Source organism: Gobius niger, assembly GCF_951799975.1.
Source record: "Gobius niger genome assembly, chromosome: 11".
Classification (NCBI taxonomy): Eukaryota; Metazoa; Chordata; class Actinopteri; order Gobiiformes; family Gobiidae; genus Gobius; species Gobius niger.
Genome location: NC_136862.1, coordinates 9,698,140 through 9,722,899, shown reverse-complemented (window position 1 = coordinate 9,722,899; position 24,760 = coordinate 9,698,140). Strand labels below are relative to the sequence as shown.

Below are 24,760 nucleotides of genomic sequence, written 5' to 3'. Positions count from 1 at the left end.
TGTAGTGTATCAGAACGATTATTATTATTAGAGCTATTACATTTGGTTATATGTATACAGACGTGCAGTTCATTTAAGTGATATTGCAGCGGCCGTACATTCAACAGGGGAGAACAGATGATGATGATGATGATGATGATGACAGGACGGGCTAATTCTGTATTAGCTGACTGATGTTGGTGGTGGAGTCAGAGTAGGACGACGAGGGGAGAGAGAGGGACACTGGGCATTGCTCACAGAGACAGGGGGGACAGTGTGAGCGTGATTGTGTGAGAGAGCATAAGTCTGTATGCTAAATCCCCTTCCTCGCCTTCTCTCTCATCCCGCTGGAGTACATCCCCTCAGGTTCCTGCTCCTTGGATCTCGGTGCTACAGCAGATTTGTCTGGCTGCTTTTGTTGCTGCTTCAACAAGACAAACTTTTTCTTTTTTTTTCTTTCTTGTTTTTTTTACTCAATGAGAATGTCTCCTATAGTGAAAAGGCCAGACTGCAGCCCAGTGGAGTGCCATTGCAAACTTGCCTGTACCAACAACACTTTGTCGCTGATGTTTGGATGCAAGGTAGGTGGCAGGCCGTGTTGTTCGCTTTTAGGAAACAGCAACGCTTCGGATGTAAATACTATTCAGGCTTTTTCCTTGCGAATAACATTGTCTGAAATGCACTGCTTTTAAAATTGTCGTTTTACTTTCATGGCAGCGCTTTCCTTCTCTCCGACGTGCAGTCCTTCTAGCTATGCGAATGCTTACTGGGGCTTAATGAGGGCATATTTACAGCATGGTAATATTTCTGTATGCCTGCGCTGTCACCCTGTATTCGTCATAGTGACAGGCCAGGATTAACCCCCCTGACTGTAATAGGCCGATTGCAAGTCAATTGCAGCTCCTCATTTCCCTCTGCTGCTTAGGGGGATGTGATCCGTAACTCCATTTTGCCCAAGGAAGCCCATTTTTGTCACTGTCAAACTGCTTCTATTCTTTTTTTGCCCTGTTGTGTTCGCTCAGCTTCAGACTGGCCAGAGCCAGGCATTGTTATTCTTTTCATATATTGTATCTAACATCGTATATATCAATTAGCATGTGTGGTCTGGCTAAAAATGTGATGTTGTCCTTTGTACTTTGTTATTAACGTAGCGAGCCTTTCCAGATGAATACATTCTGCTCATTTATAGTCACTGAGACATTTGAGCTGAATTAGTCAGCAGAATAAGATGATTTGTGTGCCATTACTCAAAGTGTTATTACCCTTGGCTTCATTTCCACTTGTTTTTAATTGTTGCTCTGGAGAGGGGACATTATTAAAGTGTCCTCCTTGCAGTCAATGAATACTGATGTTTGTCCTTTAGAAATCAACTTTCCCCATGTCTTTTACATTGAGTCATTTTACAAGCTGGACCTTTTGTTAGTCATTTATGTTCAGATTCATCTCTTGCTCTGAACATCCTGTTGGACACACCTGCTTTTCCTTTGTGGGTCGCACCTTTAGAAGCATCGTACTTTCTGCACAAGCCGACCAATGGCGAGCTGGTAGCATGGGAAAGCTGTGATAAAGCACAAAAAGGAGTCCAATTAAGTTGTGGCTTTACGTTAGCTGGACAAATTTACACTGGAGGTCACAGCAGGTGTATAGAAAAAAAAAGAAATGTATATAAATTTGAAACTTTTGCTGAACATTACTGATATAAAAGTGAGGAAAAAAATGTGTTGCAAGTTTTCTGTCATTTTCTGTTCATTTTGTGCAGAAAAATAGCTAAAATTGTCTATATCTTCAGTGACGAAATCTAAGTAATGGATTTAAAGATTTTTAATTATGGTTTTATTTTATTGACTTATCACTAACAAAGGGGAGTTTTGGATCTTGTTTTGGTTTATGAATAAGCTAATCATTAGAACTCAAATTGCGTTCAAAGCGGAATAAATTAGGCTTGGAATTTTAAATCCCTCTAAAAAAGCTTTAAAGCAGAACTAAGTAACTCATGCTCCTAGAGGCCATAAGCTCCACTGCAGGTGTCGTAGCATGTTGTGTTTTTTTATTCATTAATTGTCCGTGAGAGTAAATACTACGCTGATAGAAAACACAAAGGGAGAGAGGGATATTGTACATCCAATTACACAATGGAGATCATTTTTTTCACTCAAACTTAGCTGTAAATACTACTAAAGTGGCACTAGCCCGCAGTTAGCTTTGCCTGTTAGCCTGTTAGCTTCTTCTTCATGATTCCATTAGTGTGTATTGCGCCTCTGGGTCAGAGCAGAGAAATTTGCAAGCATGGCTTTATGGCCAGAGACACTAGGAGATGAAAGACCCCCCAATCATCCCATCAACACTTGTATTACCGCTAGGGGGACTATGAAAAGGATTCATTAAGGTAAACAAGTTACTTAGTAGTACTGCTTTAAGACTGGAAAGTTTGGAGTCCATAGGAGCTACTAAAGCGGCTTACTTGTTGAGTGGAGCAAAAACTTCATTTAGAGAAAACCAGCACATTTCTCCGCTCTTCCGTTCCGGGCATCTCGCAGAAGGAAAAATACCATGTTCGGGTTATAGCGTCATTGCAGACAGACACCTTTCGCAGGACACGTGGGTGTAAACTCTGTCAATATCTGTGAATGAACCAATTGGCTCAGTAAGCTTCTGCAATGACAAAAGATCCAATGTTGCATTCATTTTTCACCAAGATCTTGACGATGGGAGACTGTGACCACAGGCAAAGCCTTCTCCAGCACATCCCAAAGATTCTCACTGGGGTTAAGATCTGGACTTTGTGGTGGCCAGTGTATGAAAACGATGTCTCATGCTCCCTTAACCACTCTCTCACAACATGAGCCTGGTGAATCCTGGCTTTGTCATCTTGCAATATGTTCGTGCCATGAGGGAAGAAGAACTCATTGATGGAATAATCTGGTCATTCAGGATTTGTTCAGCTGATCTTACTCTTTGGGCACGTGGTGTTGCAGAAACCCCAGATCAGAACAGTTGGTTAAATCCAGGTGGCGACTGTGTGATTCGTAATAGCCCCCTGTTATCATGAAATCTTTAGCCTCTTAACTGCAGGCTCAGAGTGGGGAAAGTTGCTCTCACGCTCGTCACTAGGTGTAAAGTCAAAATGATGGGATTATCCAGTGGAGGCAGCACATGGAAAATCCGTATAGACAGTGTGTGGGTGCAAAGTACATCTCAAACAAAAAAATACACAGAGGAGCGTGATAAACGGAGCGGATCTATGACAGGGCGTGTGTGTTTGTGTGCGATTTGCAAAGCCGGGAAAGCAGGAGGCAGGTGCTCTTTTACATCCCCCGTAGCTCAGCTCTCCCTCGTGCTGTCTGCAGGAATTAGAACCGTGGAGGAGAATGGAGCGAGGAGAGTCGAACTGTAGGTATACAAAGCCACAGAAAGAGGTCAGCGCGCACAACCGCTAGGAGATTCCACACTGAATCTGCACAGGCTCTGCACGCGCCCACGGCCATGCCACCCCACATTTCCATCTCGCTCGGATTATGCCGGTCAGGGCCGCGGCGGATAGCGTCAGCAGAGAGGGATCCTCACAGTGGAGCATGGCGAAAGGCGCACGTGTGAGAGTCCTAAACCATGGCAACCAATCCTCGCGTTGAGAGTGGCCTGCTTGCTTCATCACGGTCAGCCACAGACGGGGAATTAGCTGTTGTTGTGTGAATTTAGCAACGGTCTAAATGAATCTAAAGCAAAGCAAAGGGTTAAAAAAGCTGGAGGGTTTCCACAGAGCAATAAAAAGCGATAAAAATCATTGAATGGCTGAGCTAAAATATCATAAAAACATCTTAAATTTGATTCCAATTGGCATTATATCTAAATATCTCTGGAAATAGTGCCATTGCTTGACTTTTTTACTCCAGAAGTGAAACAAAAATGCTAAAATATGGTTCAAATCTCTTTCAGTTGGAGGTTTTGGGGAAGAATTCTGTAAAATTATGTCAGTTTTACCTACATTTTTGTACATTTTGCATTGTGACAAAGTGGGTTTGTCCCATTATTTATTTTGGACACTGTTCAGTTTGTTGGACACTGTATCCATCAGCCAACAATAACCATCGGATCCATTTATGTGTTTAGTTGATGATTACGCTTCACAACGGTGGCGCAGGTTGTAGAGCGATCGGAAGGGTGTGGTTTCAAATCCCAGCTCCCACAAATGCACACTGTCGTTGTGTCCTTGGGCAAGACACTTCACCCTACTAGCCTCCAGTGTCTGCGTACATTGGTGTATGAATGAGAGAGTGAATGGGTCTGATGGGCCTGATGAAGGCAGAAAAGCGCTATTGAGTCCATTTACCATTGTCTGTTTAAAACTTTACTTTATTTGTGCATTTAGTCAGTACACAAGCTGCACCACATGGTTGTCGGCCATTTTTAAATTTCAGGCGGAATCACATGGCAGGCGGGAAACTAATTTAAACTTTGCTTTGAATTTCCTTTGTATATGATTTTGGTTTGTATTTTGTCTTTATTGCTTTAATGTGATTTCATTTTGGACTCAGACCTATTTGTTTATGTAAAATGTTAAAACTTACCGGCTAAACCTTATTTAGAATGCAAGCTAATGGCACTCCCCTTTTGGGAGGTCCTTTCCCATTAGGACAAGCACTTTGATCACTCGTGACCAGCTTCCCCACAGGCATTAAAACGTGTTTTTTAATGACTTGCTACTAACATATAAAAACTTGCAAACCCATAATGATATAGATACTTCACAAACATGCTCTAAAGCGCATGTTATTTTAGCAGTTCATATTTAAGTGTGATGTGTCAGGAAGAGATGCCCTAAATGGTTGCTGTACAACAAATAAGCTTAGTTGATTTGCTGGGAAAGCCAAAGATGAAAAGAGATATTGGAAACCACCCCCCCATTGCCTGGAGCAGTATTTTAAAGCGTTTAATTAACTTGGAATAATCTATAGTCCTGTCCTGAGAAGCAACGCGCAGATGCAGATGGTTCTTTGCAGTGACTGATCTGGTTTCTGTCCCTCTCCCTGCAGCGTTAGTCACTCAGTGTTAAAGTATACATCACTTCTTCGAGCTGTGTCCCATTAGACTCACATGGGCCTCATTGTGCCTCCTCGCCGGGTTTTACAGCCCCACCACGGACCGAGTAATGAGAATGGAGGATAACACCGCGCTACGCTGATATCAGTCGCTCATGTATCAGTTTTTATTGACATGCTAATGGCAAGCGCACTAAATGGGGTCCTTTGACAATGTCTGTGTAAAGCCCTCTTTGCAAGTCTAACGTACGCTTCTTTTACAATGCGGTATTTCTTTTGCTGCTTCAAAAGATGCATTTTTGTCATGGATGACGCATCATTAAAATGGAGCAGCATGAAATTCGCATAGCAGGTCTTTGCTCAGTGTTGTTGTTCACCTGTCTATTGGTATAACCTTGCGAGCCTCCATTGTGGGCCAACCTGACTAGCATGGTTTTTGGAGGTGGGGGAAACCGGAGCACCCAGAAGAAACCTGGCTGGCTGCCTTCAGTGCTCCTTTGATCCTCTGAAACGGTTCACCCCTCCTGGGTTTATCCCTGTTTCAGAGCATGATGTCCCGCTTCTCCACTTCCTCCTTCCTCTTCCTCCTGCGCATATCTCTCCGCCCCCTCCGTGCCGCCTCCTCTCTCTTCTTCTAATCATCATCTTAGTCCTCCTCCTCCTCCTCCTCTCCTGGCTCTGACGCCATTCTTCTCCTGAGGGTCACCTGTGAAACTCTGTCTTACAGTTGAGCCAGGACTCAGTGAATATAAAAACATAAGTCTTTCAGCAGACGAATATAATCCACCTTATTCTCCAGTGAACGTACATTAGCCAGAACAATAGGGATAGAAGGTTTGTGTGGCTTAGCTGCGAGTCTTGCCCGGATCCCTCCTCTGTTTCCTGTAGCGCCTCTTGTGACGCCTTGACTGTGCTGCAGGTGTGGGGCCCTCGGTGCCCCTTCACTGCCTCAGAAGAAGAAATCTGAAACACTGTAGGTCTCAAAAACCTTTAGATCATGAGCAAGGTGTTTGTTTACTCTTTTTCCCCCCAGTTGTTGCAGTTTTTTAATCTTTATTTCATACGAGCGATCGCTGTTATTGTTTACTTCCGCAATTTTCGCCGGATGTTTGGTAGGCAGCTGATGCAGACAGGCCTCTATCTCGGTTTTATAAAATGATAGATCTGTTACAGCGCAAGAGAAGCAATGCCCTGTTTATGGACATTGTTTTTGCTGATTATAGGATTTTAATAAAATGTTTATCAAATATGAAAATGTAAAATGCCTACCACGGCCAACGGATGTGACGACATCGCGATCGCTCGTATTAAAATCCACGTTAAGAATGTGAAAAGGAAAGTTGTTGCCTACACTTGCCTACAGGAAGTTTGCCAATAGCCTCCTATAAGCGCCTATAGAAATAAATATTCTAGCATGGATGTGTAATGGCCTCGTGGGTGATGTTTGCCCAGCGCTGCTTTCTGCACATATATTGTAGGTCACTGGGCTTCGCTCTCTCAGGCTTGAGGTCAAATAGCCTCGGATTGGCTGCGCTGTAGCTTTTCGCTTTAGCTGAGCTTTCTGTCATACTGGCAACCCGCTCACCTCATTAGAGAAATTGCAGAGCAGCCTGTGTGATTGTCCGGTGGAATCAAATACATGGTGAGTGAATGGTATGATGACAAAAGAGGTTTTTTCTCATGACCATCAATGAGTACATTTCATTGTGTTTGTTGTATTTTAGATTCCCCTTTTGTTATTGTGATGTATTGCCTTTATTTCTCTAAGTCCATTTGAATTGCGGTCCTTTCTCACAAATCATCCTATTTTGAGGTCAATCTGAATCCACATCTATTCATGTGTGTCAAAAACAAATTAATTCACGTCAAGTGGGCAGTGTGGTCACTTTTGGAGAGCTTAAAAGCGCATGCTGACACAAACAGGCAGAGGCAGACTGTTCCTGAGCTAATCTGAGCTTTTTCCTGGGATATTGAGTAGAATGAAAACTATGAGCCTCTGCATTTGCTGCCATGTTTGACGCCTGCTTGATCTGCACAATATAGAAGCTGCGAGTCAAAATGCAGACGGTGTGAGGTTGTTGTTTCTATTTTTAGAGTTACTTCCTCTTAAATTAATTTTGCTAGACTGAGCCAAAAGCGCTATCTGCAGACACCTGCCTCCTTCGCCCAGAGCAGCACCCCAGTGGAAATGACATCTGCGTTTGGGAACTGCCGATATAGGCCAAAACCCGGGCCGTGCTGCAGTTAGCTCTCCCTGTGTTTCAGACTCGGTCAAATGTGTGGAGAGTTTTTGCATCTTTCATCCAAAGACGTCGACAGATGGGTCTAAAAGTTACCCATCTGTCATACTTTGAAAGCCTAAAACTAGTTTCGGCTTTCAAAGATATTCCTTAATTTTTTGAAACTAAGGCTAAACAATTTTTTTTAGTTAAAACTTGGCAAAACAGTCTCATGTCAAAGCTGCAATTAAACCTCATTTTGGTCAAACAAACAAACAAACAAACAAAACAAAGTGCGGGTCGGGACCCTTAGGGGGGTCACGATGCCTCAAGATGAAATAAAAGTAAAAATGGCTGTGTTTTTAGTATATTTTGAGTGTAAAACAGCATACAATTTGTGAAATCAAATATCAAAAATAAACTTAAATACTTATTAACTTGATTTTAAAGGGACTATAGGGAGTTTAAAAATGTTAAAATTAAGTATTTTCCTCCCCCTACATGTTCCAGCCATGTCCTAGGATGAGCTCAGACCTGTTCACCACAACTGCCTCTAAAACTTACAGTTACGCGTAAGACCTGAGGTGGCAGTAGTGAGTATAAAAATGACCAACTTGCATCTAGACTTGCATCTTTAAGTAGCATAAGATGCAATAAGTTTATGTAATGGGGGTCACAAGTTGTTTACGTGTTAATTTTAAGGGTCCCAGCCAAAAAAGTTTGGGAACCCCTGGATGGATAAAGTGAAACTTTGTCATGTTGACTTCCACCCACTGTACTTCGTAATGGGAACTAAAAGTCACCTCTTAGTGCAACAAACAAGAAGAAACCCTTGTCATTTGTCAAGTGAATAGTTGTGTAACAGGTGAAGGTGACACAGGTTTATCGATGAAGAAGGGAGATCTCATCTGTCCCCCCGCCGCCACAACAGCCCTGAATTGTCAGCGAGAAACTCATTGTACCTCTTAATCTTTCATCTGCTCATGAATCCTGCTCGATGGCAGCAATTACAGAGAGCAAAGAAGAACTTGTTCTTTTGCTTGAGTGGTATTTCTACCTGTGGCCTAATGGTAGAAACGGAAATTGCAGAGGTACAAAGCCTTTGTCACCTTTGGCAGTCTCTACTTTGGATGAAAAGAGGTTTTTAAGGAGATAAAAATGCAATAAATTAGAATAATTGTTTACTTTTAACATTTCTCTCCTCCTTTTGCAATCTTTCAGACTATCACTTTAACTTTTCTTAATTTTGGCCACTTGCTCTCATTACTCTCCTATGAGGACTACTTTCATCTTTGACTTGCTATTAAAGTGTCTAAACGTGCATTTATTTACAAGGAAGGCTTCCACTAAAATGTCAATATTTCATGATCGAACGTTGCAATTAATTTCTGCGTGACTTTCGGCCTTCTAACCTTGTCCCTCTAATACCCCAAAATGAAAAATGGCTTCATTATCAGCTCTGCGTGAGGTTTCACAATGTTTGATAATATATTAACAATAATTTATGCATTTCCAGATTAGTTGTCCGTTTTACTAATGCGCTTGTTGCTTCCTCTCACACGCACATGCAGAAGAGTACTCAAGCATGTCATCATGAAACCCGTCTATTTTTAGCAGGCGTTCTCGCTGATGTACGACTGGCCCGGAGCAGCGCCGCTCTCACACTAGAATGCATTTCATGTTTTGCCTTGAGGCGTCATCAGAAATAACTGTAAGCACTGGGGCGTTGTAATGGTTAAGCATAACTGCACTATACATATTCTCACAGCTTTTACTTAAAGGCCAAGTACGTGCATTTTGTCATTTGAACTACAGAACTGCTCACTTGGAATATATTTTAAAGAGCGGATATTACGCTTTGTGCAGGTATTTGGTGATGATCTGTATGTATGTATCTCTATCTTACATTTTATTGGTTAGAAAATGCCAAATTGATCTAAAACAGCTAAAATAGACTATATAAGATAAACTAGAAATGTATTGAGAAACACTCAGGGGATGCAAATAGACAGGAAAATGTGCAGTCAAAGAAGAGCAGGATAATGTGCAAACAAGTGATAGTAAATAGGGGGTACCTTATTTACAATGAATAATAATAAAAAGGATATGATTAGTAATTGGGGAAAAAAAAACACTGATACAGAGATTATTACATGTGTTTTTTTGTGCACATGAGTTACTTTACAGTAGGGGTGGGAACCTCTGGGTAACTCACGATTCGATATGATACGCGATACATGGCTTACTATAACGATTATCTCACGATATGCCAATACTGCGATAAACAATGTATTGCACAAAAATAACCTACGATACATCATGATTTAAAAAAAAAAAAATGCTACTTTTAACCTTCATTTTAACATTCCACATTTTATCCATCATTTACATTTCTTTTCATGTGCTTTATACCACTTTTTTCTGTGTCTATAAATGATCCCTGACTTACACACTAAAAATGGGTCTATAGATCTGTCATTTACATTACACATTAAACAAAAAAACAACCACAGTCCTGTTTAAAAAGGAATAAATCAACCCCAAAGTAATCTTATATATAAATATAAAAACTAACATTAAAAGTTATTTATTTCTGTGACACTGTTTGGTTCAAGTGCTTAAAACTGCAGTGCTGCCCCCTGCTGTCCTGACTGAATTCTTGATCATGATTGGCCTCTATTGACTGTGAAGCACGACAGCCTCATTAATATGCATGATGTTGTCAAAAGTATCAATATCGTTATCGCGTCGTCCCGAAAAACATCGTGATATATCGTAAAGTCAATATATTGTCACACTCCTACTTTAGAGTAGTGTTGTACCGTTTGACAGCGGTGGGGATCAAGGACCTGCCATAGCGCTCCTTCTTGCACTGGGTGTCTCAGTCTGCCACTGAAAGAGCTGCTCAGCTCCTCCACAGTCCCATGTGGGTGGGAGGTGTTGTCCATGATGGATGTGAGCTTGGCTAACACTCTGCTGTCCTTCATCTTAGAGGATAACATTAAATCGCTATTTATCATTCTGGGTCAAGCTGTAAAGTCGTACTATCTCTGTCGTAGCCTTGACTGTGGTGCTCAGACTCTCAGCCACTGAATGTTTTGCTTGCGTATCAGTATGACGCTGTGAGAGGGTGTTTATCCCTTTTCTGTGGAAGCATAGACAGACTTGAATGGTAAGACTAGCCCTAGAGTTCATGTCTCCGGGTCCCGCACCGATGGTAAATAAACTTCTCCTGTATAAGACATCCAGACTGCTGCCTATTTTTCATCTATCCTCTCGAACACCATTGTTAATTCTCTAACAACCTCCTCCACAGCGTCCAGGGGGCAGCCCAGGACAGAGCTGGCCCTCGTGATCAGCTTGCTCATTCACTTCTTGTCCCACTCTGTGCTGCCCGGAGCACAGCAGACTGCAGCGTAGTGGATACCAGAGTCATTAAAAGTCCTGGGCAGAGTTACACTTACTGTTTATTCAAGTGAACTAACTTTAAGCTCCTCCCACCTCTCCTCCTCTTTTCAAATAAGGAGAAAGAGAAAAGACCGGGAACCCGTGTGGCTGTAGTGAAGCTATGGCGAGTGTTTTTACTCCGCCATGAAATAATTAAGCTTGGAAGTATGCTGAAAGATATATCGTTATCGTATCAATATCGAGATATGAACATTAAAATATACAAATATAAACGTTAAAATCGAAAAAGCAAGATATTATATACATTTTCATCAATGAAACTGCAGTCTTTTGTATTATGTTTTTATTTTTTCGGAAAAATGCATAGTTTTCAACCAAACCCATAGTTATTTCGTTGTATCGATATTGATTTCTCTAAGCTTTCTTTCTTTCACTTCCTCTGGGGAAGATTCAAATATTTTTCTCAAAGATGCACAAGTGCCTTGAAACACGGAGGATGTTTTTAATGAGAGAACAACTTTGTTACATGGCAAAAAGCACCAAAGTCTATTTTGCATAATAAACTGTTTTGTTTTCTTTCTTTTTTTTACATTTGCACACTGTGGAAGAGTATTATATCTAATAAGCATGAAGATGATTAAATTTAACTCACCTAAGTAGGATTTGTGCTGATTGAGGAAATTACACGGTCTGTTGTGATCCAGTTTATTCCTGCAGCGATTTGAGAAGCATAACAGAAATGTAAAGAGAAAATACAAAAGGAGCCGTCAGCTTTAAAGCAACTACTTCATGCTGCTGCACTTAGTAATGTTTTCTAACAATGCTCTAATTGTGATGAAGTGGCAGTCTTGATTATTCATATTACTGGTGTAACCCTATTAGGACCTATGTTCCATCTGTTCCTGACCTTTGGAACGCAGATGTTCTTTTTACAAACACTCGAGGGCTTCTAGAGACCATGTGCGTGCGGGACTCTTGATTATCTTCACATCTGTGCCGGCGTTGATAGTTGGCCGCTGTGTGCCGTGTGAGCAAGCTTCTCCTCCTCCTGCCTTCATGTCAGTGTGGCTTGTATGACGTGGATGAGTGCTTTAGTTTTGCAAAGTTGTACTAGTAATTATCAGCTGTAATCTGAGTCAACTTTGGTTCGTGTTGCTCTTCTCCAGAACAGGCCACCAGCAATACACGGGCCCCCCAACAACAGCCAACCCCAACCCTGCATGACCCCCGCCTTGACCAACGCTCCCTGGGTGAGAGCCGGACGGACGCAGGGCACGACGTTTTTCAACCCACTGCCATCCCATAATAACACATGCATTTCTGTTTCATCACTAGCTGTGGGATGGTTTATGTTTACATAACTGGTCAGACATAGATACTGTATTTTTGTCTCCTGAATATTCCAGTGTTGCTAGATGAATGACACTCATTTATTTTTGGAACAATGGGCAACAATACTGTATAAAGGGTGGGAGATAAACAACAGAATGTTTACAAGATGATTTCTAAGATAATTACCTTATTTTCTGGAGTATAAGTCGCACCAGCCTAACAATGCATAATGAAGAAGAAAAAAATATAACTACCTGGGCCTGGAGGCGTAATTGTACCAGTGACAAGCCTCTCCCGGCAGCACATTCTTAAAGCTCTCTCAAACTCGTTCCTCTAGCTGTGGCCATCTAGCTTTTATCCCGCGATTAGCTTTTTTGTTTTCTTCATTGCAGTAAGAGCAACCTCTGCTTTTCGCCTGTCCCTCACAAGTTTCTCGCTCACTCCAAACTTTCTTTCTGCTGCTCGATACCGTTTTTTAAATCTTCAGTGGTACAGGAGTAGCAGCTACTGGTACACTCTTAGATATAAAGGCTAGACGTCTGGTACGCGCAGCCAATGGAGGTTGACGTCCGCACACGGCTGCCATCTTGCCACCGGGAGCTCGCTCACTCGTAGCATTGTGTTTTGCGGTGCATGTACTTTTTAAATGACCATAACTTGTTCAATTTTCTACCGATTTTCAAATGGTTTGGTTTGTTGTGAACGTCAGAGATGACGTTATGACACTACAAACATATGAACATGAACATGACCAACATGTTATATGAAACCAAACCGTTTGTAAATCCGTCAATATTTCAGGATTTGTGTTCGTGCTGGTCACTCACATACTTGAGCTCACCGTGGCAAGATGGCCGTCAGTTATACCGGAAGTGACATCTAGCTTTTATTATATAATATCTATGGGTACACCAGCCTAGAGTGCCCTCTAGCGGCTGTCAGTGTAAAAATCGCATACATGTGAAATTATATATTTTGATAATATCGCACCTGAGTATAAGTCACACTCCAACCCAAATTATGAAAAACGTGCGACTTATAGTCTGGAAACTACAGTAAGTAGGGTTTTTTGATGCTTTAGTAACTTTGTGTGCACCCTTGAAATACTTGAGGAGTTTATCACTTTTGCATCCCTATTATTTTACTCTGATAACCATATTTCATCTACATTTGTAACCTTCGCCGTTTGCTCTTGTCCCGTGGAGGATCTAATATGTTCTCCTGCTCTCTCCCCCATGCTTGTGCGCTTGCAGCAGTACCATTATCAGGAGGACGACTCGCCGCCACTTGACCAGGGCTTCCCACGGCTCACCAACGAGGTGCGGGCGCCGGAACTGGTGCACGTGTCCGAGAAGAACCTGTCCGAGATCGAGAACGTGCACGGCTATGTGTCCCACTCACACATCTCTCCTCTCAAGGTAAGGACTCCCAACTCCACGGTGTTTTCCCGCTGTGACTGTAGAGCAGGAGTCTCCAACCTTTTCCTTCGTGAGCTCCTTTTACCAGATAACACGGCAGAGAACTACTTTCTGCTATGACAATGCAAGTACGTCTTGCAAGCGTCTTTTGTTTACCAAGATGATACATCAGCACAAGAAAGGAAATACATTTTATATCATTAAATAAAAAAAACTGAGGCATCGGAAAGTTGACAAATTGTCCCCTTGAAACAGTGGTTTTCAATTGGTGGGTAAAAAATACTGATTTGGTCATTTCAGCTTTATATGGTTACTCAATGTTAGTTCAACATTAATCTGTGGGACAATACAGTATTCCATATGATATGAGAAATTAAATTAACCCCTTATTGGGGTTGTGGTTTGTCACCCCCGGATTTTATTGGGTCCTGAGTCATCCCAGTTGAGAGCCACATAAAACTCATAAAGCCTTTAAAAAATGCACCAAATTCTCATAAAGGTTCATATAGTTTATTTAACGGATCCAAGAAAGAAAACAAGAATATGTGAATAACAAAAAAAATGCCGGAAACATAATAATTCCATTTAGCCATTTACAGTGTAAATGTGGCTCTTCCTGATTTGTCATCTTTATGAGTGCCTCAGTGATAAATAGCAACAAAAAATAGGGGAAAAACGAGGATGAAAATGAAAACAAAAAACCACAAAAGAACAAAAAAAAGTGATAAAAACTCAACAAAGAAGTGAGAAAAATCACATGGAAAAAGAACATGAACAAAGTGATAACATAACAGCAACAATGCAAGGAAAAAGATCCGTCAACATCAGTTTTTCTAGGTCTTAGCTTTCAAATGAGGCGTTACTCTGGCCAATATAAACCCTTTAACTGCTGACATCATCAGTGGCCTCAGCTGGAGGCAGGAAGTGATCAAGAGAAATACGATTAAACTAAAACTAGCCATTAGAAGTGTAAAACTACAACTAAACAATGTGGTCCTGCTTAACGTGCAAGAACAAGAGGAATGACATTTGTTTATCGTTACGATGACAACAGCTACAATGGAAATAGATAGGAACCCAGCTTCCTGCCTCCAAGCCTGAAATGTTTGCAAACAATTAAAGGATCTATAGAGCTCCAGTCAATAAGCTTTTAGATGTGGGTTAAGGGGGGGGTTAAGAAATTAATGCACATGAGAAAAATGTAACGGCGAAAGCCTTTGGAGAGATATAGGTAACTCCCGAGCTACAGGTTGGAGACTTCTGCTGTAGCTGCACCTCATCCGAGATCAGCCCCATGAACGACTGCCCATATGACCCCCCCACCCCCTCACAGCCTCACAGCCTCACTGCTCCACAGGCAGCTCCCCCGGATGTGAGCTCTCTTCACATCACCTCTGTTTGCACCTCACTGAAACGCTGCCTTCAAACATTCTTTCTCTTAACCACAACTTTCCCATTTTTTCATTCTTTTCAGCTGAATTTTCCCTCCGCTGTGCTCCTGTAGTGTAGCCAGCAGAGGGCAATGTTGTTAATGGAGAGAGTTGTCAGCCGGTCAATCCACTTCTGGTTAGTGTATGTGCATGAAACAGCAGTTTTCTATTGCCAAGCGCAGACATCTTTAGATTTCCTTTTGAGAAATGATTATCTTGTGTCTCTCTACGTTTACCTAATACACAGTGTGTGGCTGGTTAAATGTGTTATAATTGAATCATCAGGTTAAGGTGTTCATTACTGTCCATTTCCAGATCTAGAACAAGGTTAGGTCTGGAGCACATGGAGGATTAGCCTATTGTGCTCGTTTTGAGTTGAATGGGAAACCAAAACAACCACCCAGACACAAGAAGAACTGCAAGCGCCGCATAGAAAAGTCACCATGCAACAGCCTATGACAAATTTCCAAATCGGACATCTCTGATACAGCTCATTCTTCTGTTTTATTTAATTTCCTTGCCCTCATGTCCTGATAATTAGCTCAGTTTATCCTCCACTCTTCCTGCGTGTTGCGAACCAGTGGTAATTAGAGTAGCCGTCCCGCTCTCAGACTCCCTGTCATCTTTCGTATAATGATGCTAACAAAGCGTCCGAGGGCTGCCAAACATCTGCTCCGGGCCTCAAAGTGAATGTGTGCATGTGGGTTATGTAAATGCAGTTCAATAGTGTAAAGGCCACAATGCCCCCCTTTAAAGCCGCTTTGAGCTAATGATTCTCCCTTTAGATGCATAAAAAGGACTATATTGCATCGGTGTGAGTGACTACAGCGTATAGCGGCAGGTTGTGATGAGCCGGTGAGGTGTTACCCGTCCCATAGGAATGATATATACGGCGCCGTTGCAGCAATAAGGTGGTGTTGACACTCGGGAAAGAGATTTTGACATGTTTTTGCTGCGGGAAATTTGACGAGCTGCGACCCCGAGTAAAGCGGGTGGCGGGTGTGTTGTGTGTGATAAGTGTAGCAGTGATGAAGGCTGGCAGTCTCTTTGCACGTGCGATTTTAAAAAAGCTGTGCGCGAGTGAAGCTCCGAGTCATTGAAAAAGCGGATCATTCACCGGGGGTTGCACAATTAAGCGTAATCAGATCGAAATTTGAACGGTTGCGTCTGGCAACTCGCAAAAAACTGCAATTATTCTTTGCAAACAACACAATACGGTTTGTTTCCATGAGTCAAACATGGAAACAAGCAAGTCAAATTTAAAGTATATTTGCCTTTTTCTTATTCTAAGTGCAAGATTCTTGTTCCATTGGCAGATTGTTTTTTACTTTGAAAGGCAAAATGACTCACATTAAGATAAAATATTCTCAATTAAGTAATTTTAAAGCCACACTGCGTAACATTTCACCTAATTAATAGAGTAAAATACAAATATTTATTTTATTACAGATATTTCTTTTGGAAAATACATTTTAAAAACTTAAAACTTGACCGTAACTTAGGGCTGGGCGATATGGACCAAAAGTCATATCCCGATATATTTAGGTTGAATATCAATGTACAATATATATCCCGATATATACGAGAGCTGTGAAATGAAATGTTAAGTCAAAGACAAAATTCACTATAAAATGTAAACATAAACACTGTATAACAAAGCTCCATAAGGTGCATTTAATACAACAAAATATCTTGGATAGAAATAGCCTATAAAATAAAATAGGTCAATAAAATAAAATAGGTCGATCTTTTTCTGAGGGCAGCATTTATATATAAAGAGATAACTAAAAATAGAGTGAGAGAGTGAGATTTCCTGTTTTTAATAGCTTATCTAAATTTGAAATATCCCGATATACAAGATATGGTCTAATTCCATATCTCATTTAAAAATATATCGATATATCTTAAATATCAATATATCGCCCAGGCCTACTGTAACTTTGCTGGGAAAGGGGACGTCTCCAGCTTGTCTCCATGGAGATGTTGACTAAAGGCAGTAGGGATGCACCGATACCAGTATCAGGTATTGGGCCGATACCACATTCTTATACTAATACTCGTACTCATTAATGAGGTCCTGATTCCAGAAACACCACTTGACGTTCGGCCAGCGCTAAAAAGTCCTCAGAAAATCCAAATTAAAGAGATAAAGCATGTCCATATTGAGCGAAAATGAGCTGCAGCAAAACAATCAAAATGCTGTAGCTACTCGCTAAGTTACTATAAACACACAAGAAAATCCACACAAGCTGTAGTAAAGGCGAAAAGAGACCATTTAGCTGCAGTAATAAGTAACCATCTCAATACTATTGTTGAATAAAAACACATAAATGAATAAAGCACAAGTACTGAGGAGCTTTTGGACATGAGCTGTTCTGTCTATGATGGACAGTGCAAAGAAAATTAAAAATTATATTGAATGAAAAAAAATGGCATCTGTACAATTTTGATATAACTTCTCTTAAAAGTATGGCCTACTTTACTCAAGGAAATGTAAATTAGTAAATTAACTAATTACAAACCAATCTGCTTTGAAAAAGAAAGTATATTGAAGAAAATGCCTTGTATTCATATCAGTATTCGGTATCGGCAAGTACTTAAATCAAAGTACTCGTATCGGTTTTAGAAAAAGTGGTATCAGTGAATCCCTAAAATGCCAAATGTGAGAATTAAATAGCTCAGGTCCTCATCCAAATCCATTCTTTGATTTCAAACTCCAAAAGTTGCTGCATCTAGCTGGTCATTAGGAGCATGTTTTGTATTGTCAACAGTAAAATCCAAAATGTTACGCAGTGTGCCTTTAAGATGTAATTGTTTTGCCGTGTTTCAAATGAACTTTCTAACACTGTAGTGAAGCCTTATGCAAATGTGTGGTGTAGTGATGAGTTTAAAAGTTCATATTGCAGTTTTCTCTCAATTGTTGATGCTTCTGGATCGCAATTCCATATTTCCCCTCTAATCGTGCAGCCCTACACTCACACATCCTCAGACATTTTCTCCTCCATCTCCGGTTTTGACTGGGTAACCTAACCATCACTAACGCCTTCTTCCCTCTGCCTCCCCTTCTCTCCATGTGCCTCTCTCTTTGTTTGACCAAGTGTATCGGCTGATGATTGTGACTCTCGTCTCTTACCCGCAGCCTGCACTGGTTACCCGTTTTGATCTTGCATACCCGGGTGTGACTGGAGCAAACTACATGGCAAGTTTGATTTGAATTTTCATTTTGTTTTGATTGTACCGCTGGGTAATTTCCCCCTCCTTTTATTATACTTTTTTGGGTTCCCGTAACCCAAGATGTGATGTTCCCCCCGGTGCTGCATGCACTTTCTGTTGTCATCCATTGCCTGACAGAACTTTTGTTTCGAGGGGGATTGTGAGCACTTTTTTTCCACATCCACTACTGTATTTGAAAATGAACTCCATGTGTGTTGTGACTCATGTGCCTGCCAGAGAATCCCCTGTGATTGTAGTGTTTTTTGTACTGTGTTGGAGTTTTATATTATAAATCACACCACATAACCGTTTTTCTCCCCAATCCTTCTGAAGGGATAGTTCATTAGTTTGAAAAATGCCCTTTCGTCGCCATTCTTTGGACATAACATCACTTTTATATTTGATTCAGCCAGGAAAGTCCCACTGAGATTTCAGAATCTCATTTTCAGACAAGTCCTGGCCCCAGAGGGTGACCTATTGTGCATGTTTATGGTGGTAGGGGAAACTGGAGAACTCTGAGGAAACCTGCACAGACACGGGGAGAACATGCAAACTCTACATATGAAGGCCCCCGCCCCAAATTATTTTTATCACCCTACATGTTCCAGCCATGTCCTAATGTGTAGAATGAGCTCAGACCTGTTCACCACAACTGCCTCTAAAATCCTGCACTGTCACTCAAAAAGGTGTTGCTTTGGGTCCGAAGTTATGGTTCGTAAGACCTGATGTGGCAGTAGTGAGCATAAAATGTCCAACTTGCATCTAGTTTCTTTAAGGAGGCTGTGACATGTGGGAATTTTGTTTCTTTCTCCGTTTAAGGTTCAATACTCCCCGACCTTTAGTTTGCAATATTAGATCATCAGATTAACGTTAGCTGCTAACCTTTAGCTTGAGCTGTTAAATGACCGATAGCTGCTTTTCGAATAATCCAAGCCATTTATGTAAGATCCATGTTAAATATAACGCATCCGACTCGTATTTATCCATAAATATTCAACTGTGTCAGGAGTTTGGTTGGTCTTTATCGCAGAAATACATTATTCCCGGAGTTCAGCGCTTCGGACACCGGACTAGGGTGGACATTCAAACACAGCCCATAACTAACAATTTCAAAATGACACACTCCCTCTTGCATTATTTGTGAACTAAAACAACAATCAGGCAGAGGATCTTTAATTCAGTTTCCTAATGATTGTTTGTTTTAAATAGTAAATAACCTCATGACCTCAGCTTTGGGAATCCCTCATCTAGTACAGTATTTTGTGACACCTATACTCATACTTTGAGATTTTCTGGTTACTTGTTTGTTTGCTCGTCCCTTATACTATTTAGAATTACAGGAATGCTCACTGAACTATCCCTTACAGTTACTCTGTAAGGGACTGAACTATCCCTTACAGTTACTCTGCTTGTGTTGGGGTAAACCCCTGTCGCAGCATGTGCCGCTGTGCTTTGAACCTCGCTCTTAAAACAAATGCCACAAACATCGCACTGGTCCGAGTCACAGACCTTCAGAAAGTGTTGTACTTAAGAAAAAGAGGAAAGTTCTGTATTTTAAAGAGCACTCCTTTCATAATGGATATGTTGCTTTCATTGTGACAAGGAATCTCAAGGTCGGTTACTCACTGACAGGTTTTTTGCTCCTGGAGTGAAATAGGGCCCATCAAATGTTGCATTTTAAGACTCGCTGTGCACCGTCTGCATTTAAAGAAGGAGAGGCACGTCAGAGTAATGGTAAGCAGAGAAATATGGTATGTATATTCATTACGCCCAGGAATATGAAGATTAATTGGCTAACCGAATGGTCTGTCCTTCCCCATTATAAGCAGCTTATTTAGTTTGGGCGTCCAAATGATGCATTACTCATACACAAAGCTTTTCTGGTAATTAAACAGCCATATTCCACCCAGTTTCTCATCAACGTCGCAAAAAAAAAAAAAAAAAATGAGGCCAATCCGTGGTTTGCTTTGCGTCGTCATGTGAAATAATTGATCACTTTTTTCAATCTTTCTAACGAGCGAAGGGGGAGTTTTTTTTGGTTTTTTTTTGTTTTACATCGTCTCCAGCCCATGCATAGTTAATCAAACGCTCCGTAACACAGATTTATTCAAGCACAGTAGATGAGATAGTGGGAGATTTATGACGGCGTTTTACTACTGACTGGAAAGGCTCTGGCAAGGTGAAACAGGGCCACGCATAGCATTACACAGCAAGAGGAAGGGATTGTCCTTTGTGTCTTTTGTTAAGCACTGCCGCAACTTCCCCTTTTCATATCCAAGCATAGAGTACATCATAATGCTTTCATGCATCACCATTGAGCGAGCGCATTGTACGGTTTGCCCCTAATACGAATGAACGCTGCGCTTTTAATACTGTCCGTCCCCGACTTTCTCACACCTATACATCTAATTAAATTACTATTGACGCAGCGTGGGTGTAATTTCCTGGTGGGCTGGCTCCCCGGCGGTTCGTAGGAGGGCGGCCTAACTTGATCCTTAATGCGTGGATAGAGAAGTGTGTAACTACCACAGCCGATCTTTGCAGCCTATTTGTTCCCCTTCAGCGCTGGGACTTTTGAATGAAAAATAGCTTTAATACAAGCCAGTGTAATTGTAAAGGCAGCAGGGAGGCAAGAGTTATGGTTCGTCTATGACCGGAGGAAGTGTAACCCCTCCCTCGCCAGTCAAATCGCGCCTTTGCAGATTGGAGAGTCTGACTCACGGAAGACATTATTGATTCTGACCGCTGCGTGGTTTTTGATCGATCGCCAGCCTCTTTCCATGGTAATTTGGGCTCCTCAAAACACATGCATTTTGGGCACAGCCGATGCTTCCTTGTCAATCAGACCGGTTTGACATTTATGAGTGATAAATAGGAGATTACAGGCCATAGGAGAGTGTGGGTTGTTAGTGGAAAGCTGCGGGAGACACCGGTCTTGCGGCTCGCGGCGAAGTTTGCTCCAGCTGCGAAAAGATCAGTTTCTCGATCCACGTCCTGTTGGCATAATTTCTGCTTTTCTCCTTATCCTCGCTGTCGGGGACTCTGATTGCTTTGTGGAAAATTCCAAATGGTTCATGATTCAGGTTCTCATTATAGTTCCTCTCAGCCATGATGTATAAAATGATTCATTTTTTTAATATAGTATAATTAGTATTGAAGCATAGAATCAAATGCAAAGAGATAGAGATAGGAATGACATAAGAAGGAAGGACATATGAAGTCCATACACGAGGAAGACTACTTTTGCACTCATAATTACACTTGTGCATCTAAACCTTTTATTATAATGGTAGTGCAGCACTGTTTGTAGATAGCTTTGGCATGGAAGAACAGCCATCGCGGTGGTGAAGGTTTATTTCCGGCCGAAGCAATACAAATTGACAAGCGCTCGCTCTCCTTGAAATGTGCTCATTATTTAAAGGACAAAGTGTCGTGGCTATGTGGCTGCACGGTTCTATCACTGTAAATATGTTCCTCCACAAGGAAGGCCAGTTCAGTCAATTTCATGTTCTTTTACTTTGAGAAATGTCTTCAACTCAACCATTTCATGGAATAGAAAAATGGTGCTTTATCTTCCCTTGGACGTCATGTGCCGCTTCGCTAGCACTGAATAGTCTGAGTTGAGGTTCTGACAATAGCACAAGGTCTGTAGATTCATTTTCATGGACATCAGTTGAAGGCAGTAAACATGATGTCACACTGTGAACACAAAGGTATAGAAAAATACATGAAAGATTAAAAAATGCCTGTGGATCACGGGCCAAACACATGGATGTCAAGCATCTCAAAACAAAAAAAAATAATTTCGGTATACATTTGCATTTGATTCTATCTAATCTATGCAAATAACATGCTACATTAAAACCAATGTTAACTATGGCAAAAGCCTAGTTTTAGTAGAACAAAATCAAAAATTGTAGCAATACAGTGCAAAACACCAGAATCTACAGCACCTACAGCATGACTTTACCTCATTCATTCATTAACTCAAAGAAAATGCCACATTAGATCATTTTGAAAGTCAGTTTAGCATCAATTCTTTTATTAGTAAATTTTTAACACGTGCCTTTGTTGATGTCAATAACCTTTGCAATAAAAGTTGGAAAACACCACAAAAGTGTATGTGAAAGGAATGAAACAGCGCCCCCAATTTGACGCTGGTGGCCAAAACGTGTACTGCATCCATATTTAACTTTGAGAATGAATGGGAGAGAGTTAGTAATAACCAGATGCCACGCAAAAGTAGGTCAGTCTCTGGGGGGCCATTCCACTTTGGGCCCCACTTTGGGCACCCCTGCTCCAGAGGCCATAAGCGCCACTGCAGGTGACGTAGCATGTTACGTTTTTTTTATTCATTAAGTCTGTGAGATTAAATACTACGCTGACAAAAAAGAGAAAGGGAGAGAGGGATATTGTACATCCAATTACACCATGGAGATCATTTTTTTCACTGAAACGTAACTGTAAATACTGTTAAAGTGGCGCTAGCCCGCTGTTAGCTTTGCCCATTAGCCTGTTAGCTTCTTCTTCGTGAATCCATTAGTGTGTATTGGGGCTCTGGGTCGGAGCAGGGAAAGCTGCAAGTGTGGATTGTATTACCTAGACTAGGGAAAGGATTTATTAAGGTAAACATCTGTTCATCTGTTTTATCCTTCAGACAAGTTCTGTTCTTTTTATGGGATCAGATACAAAGCTCATGTCTCGTGGAAACGTCACATAAATTATAGGAATGTCAAGAAATCAACATGCTATACTTTTAAACAGAGACTGGCTTCACAGTGTGCTTGTTTGTGAAGAGAATCCGAATAGGGCTTTGATGATGCAAATAATGCGCATTTGTAGCAACGTTTGTAAGACCACCTCTATAATTTCCATGTTTTGAGTTCATAAAATAATGCCCATAACAGGAAAATGTAAAGTGACAGCAGAAAGTTCTGAAAACCATTACATGTCAGAGTGTTCAAGACGGTATTTTCTCTACCTGGGCAAACAATATTCCTTCAGCTTTAGTTCAAATATTTGCTTGAAGCACAGTGGAAATCATCCTCGCTGTGACCAAAGTGAAGGAGCATGTTGTGCCGCAGCCTGATGTTTCCCATTGTTCCAGGACTAAGGAGGAAAATGTCACATTCGCTGATCTCTGAGACTTATGTGTTTGGCTTTGCACGGTGTTTTTTTGCATTTTGCACATTTGATCCGGAACAAAACTTTTCAATTTGAAATCTTTCTTTTAATGTGCCATTTTTAATGTGCCATTTTTAATGTGCCATTAAAGCAGTACTAAGTAACGTGTTTACCTTAATAAATCCTTTTTGTAGTCCCTGTGGGGGCAATACAAGTGTTTTCATCTCCCCCTGGTGTCTCTGGCCAGAAAACCATGTTTGCAATTTGACTGCCACCGGACCGGAGCCACCAATACACACTAATTGAATCACGAAGAAGAAGCTAACATGCTAGCGGGCAAAGCTAACTGTGGGCTTGAGTGAAAAAAAATGATTTCCATTGTATAATTGGATGCACAATATCCCTCTCTCCCTTCACCTTTTCTGTCAGCGTAGTATTTACTCTCCAAGACAATTAATAAGTTAAAAAAAATCGCAACTTGCTGCTACGACACCTGCAGTTGCGCTTATGGCCTCTATGGGCAAGAGTTACTTAGTACTGCTTTAAGAAACTAAACTACTACCTTATGATTACTTTTGACGCCATAGTAAATAATATTGTAGGAATAAAAGTGCATGTGTGGAGATATTCATTAAAGACTTCTCAAAAAAACATAAAAGCTGTTGTGCGGAAAGAGAAGGTCAGCTTTATTGTACCTAAGCTAATACTGGAAAAATCGTGCTAAATGCTCTTATTTGCTCACTGTTTCTGAACGTTTTTAGTTCCGTTGAAAACAAGAAATGAATCAGCTAAAAATGGTTTTGTGTGCAACCCACTCTTTTGTGTCCCGACCCACCAGTTAATCACAAAGCTTAAAAAAGTAATTGTGTTTTATGATGATTTTAAGAGAAAAAATAATCCGTGTTTTTGCTACCTGTTGACGTCTTGGCCGTAATAGCACCGGCTGAAGATGCAGTTTCATCACTCATCCTCACTATAATGTGAAACGCTCCTGCTTCATTTAGTCTGCTGCAATATTAAGAGGCGTCTTCCATTAAGTCGATGAAAAGACGCGCATGGCTGAGATGGGCAGGATTTGGATGAAGAGCTTCACTCAGGCTAAATTATCGTCTAAAGGTTACGCAAAAAAATCCCACCCTCGTAGAGGAAGCATGAATATTCATTACACAGTTGATAAACCGGCACTTTTCACTCATTTTAATTGGGTCGGAGGAACGGTCCAGGCTTCCACTCATCAAAGATTGGATAAAAATGTCTGTTCGTCTTCAGCCAGTTGATTGTTATCACAGCTGCTGTCACATTAGGGCAGCTTTTAAATCATGCCTGGATCCTCTGAGCCTTTAAACGATAATGCGTGTTTTTCAAATGCAATTTTCTTATGGGAATTATGACAAAAATACACCAGATATTTTAGTCTCTTAGGATGCGTTCAGCTTAGATTCAAGAAGAGTCAAACTAATATGGCACATTTTGCTTTGCTCATTCATTCTCCACATCCGGTGATGGTAAACTACTTTTGCAGCTTCAGCCCCCTGTGTCTTCCCCAAGGACACAACATAAAGAGTAGGGCATATCGCCAATATCGGCCGATAAAAAGGCAG

At 41.1% G+C, this 24,760-nt stretch overlaps 1 protein-coding gene across 14 annotated transcripts in view; it reads left to right on the top strand.

The window, feature by feature from the left end:
- dlg2 (discs, large homolog 2) overlaps positions 1-24,760 on the top strand; it is a 206,328-nt gene that overhangs the window by 54,762 nt on the left and 126,806 nt on the right. For 12 of the 14 annotated variants that reach the window (XM_079565579.1, XM_079565578.1, XM_079565572.1 and 9 more), the window contains 2 exons: positions 11,809-11,892; positions 13,228-13,392. In XM_079565579.1, coding sequence (XP_079421705.1) covers positions 11,809-11,892; positions 13,228-13,392 — 249 coding nt within the window. The remainder of the gene's footprint in view (positions 1-11,808; positions 11,893-13,227; positions 13,393-24,760) is intronic. The other 2 variants (XM_079565582.1, XM_079565581.1) reach the window with 2 other exon arrangements.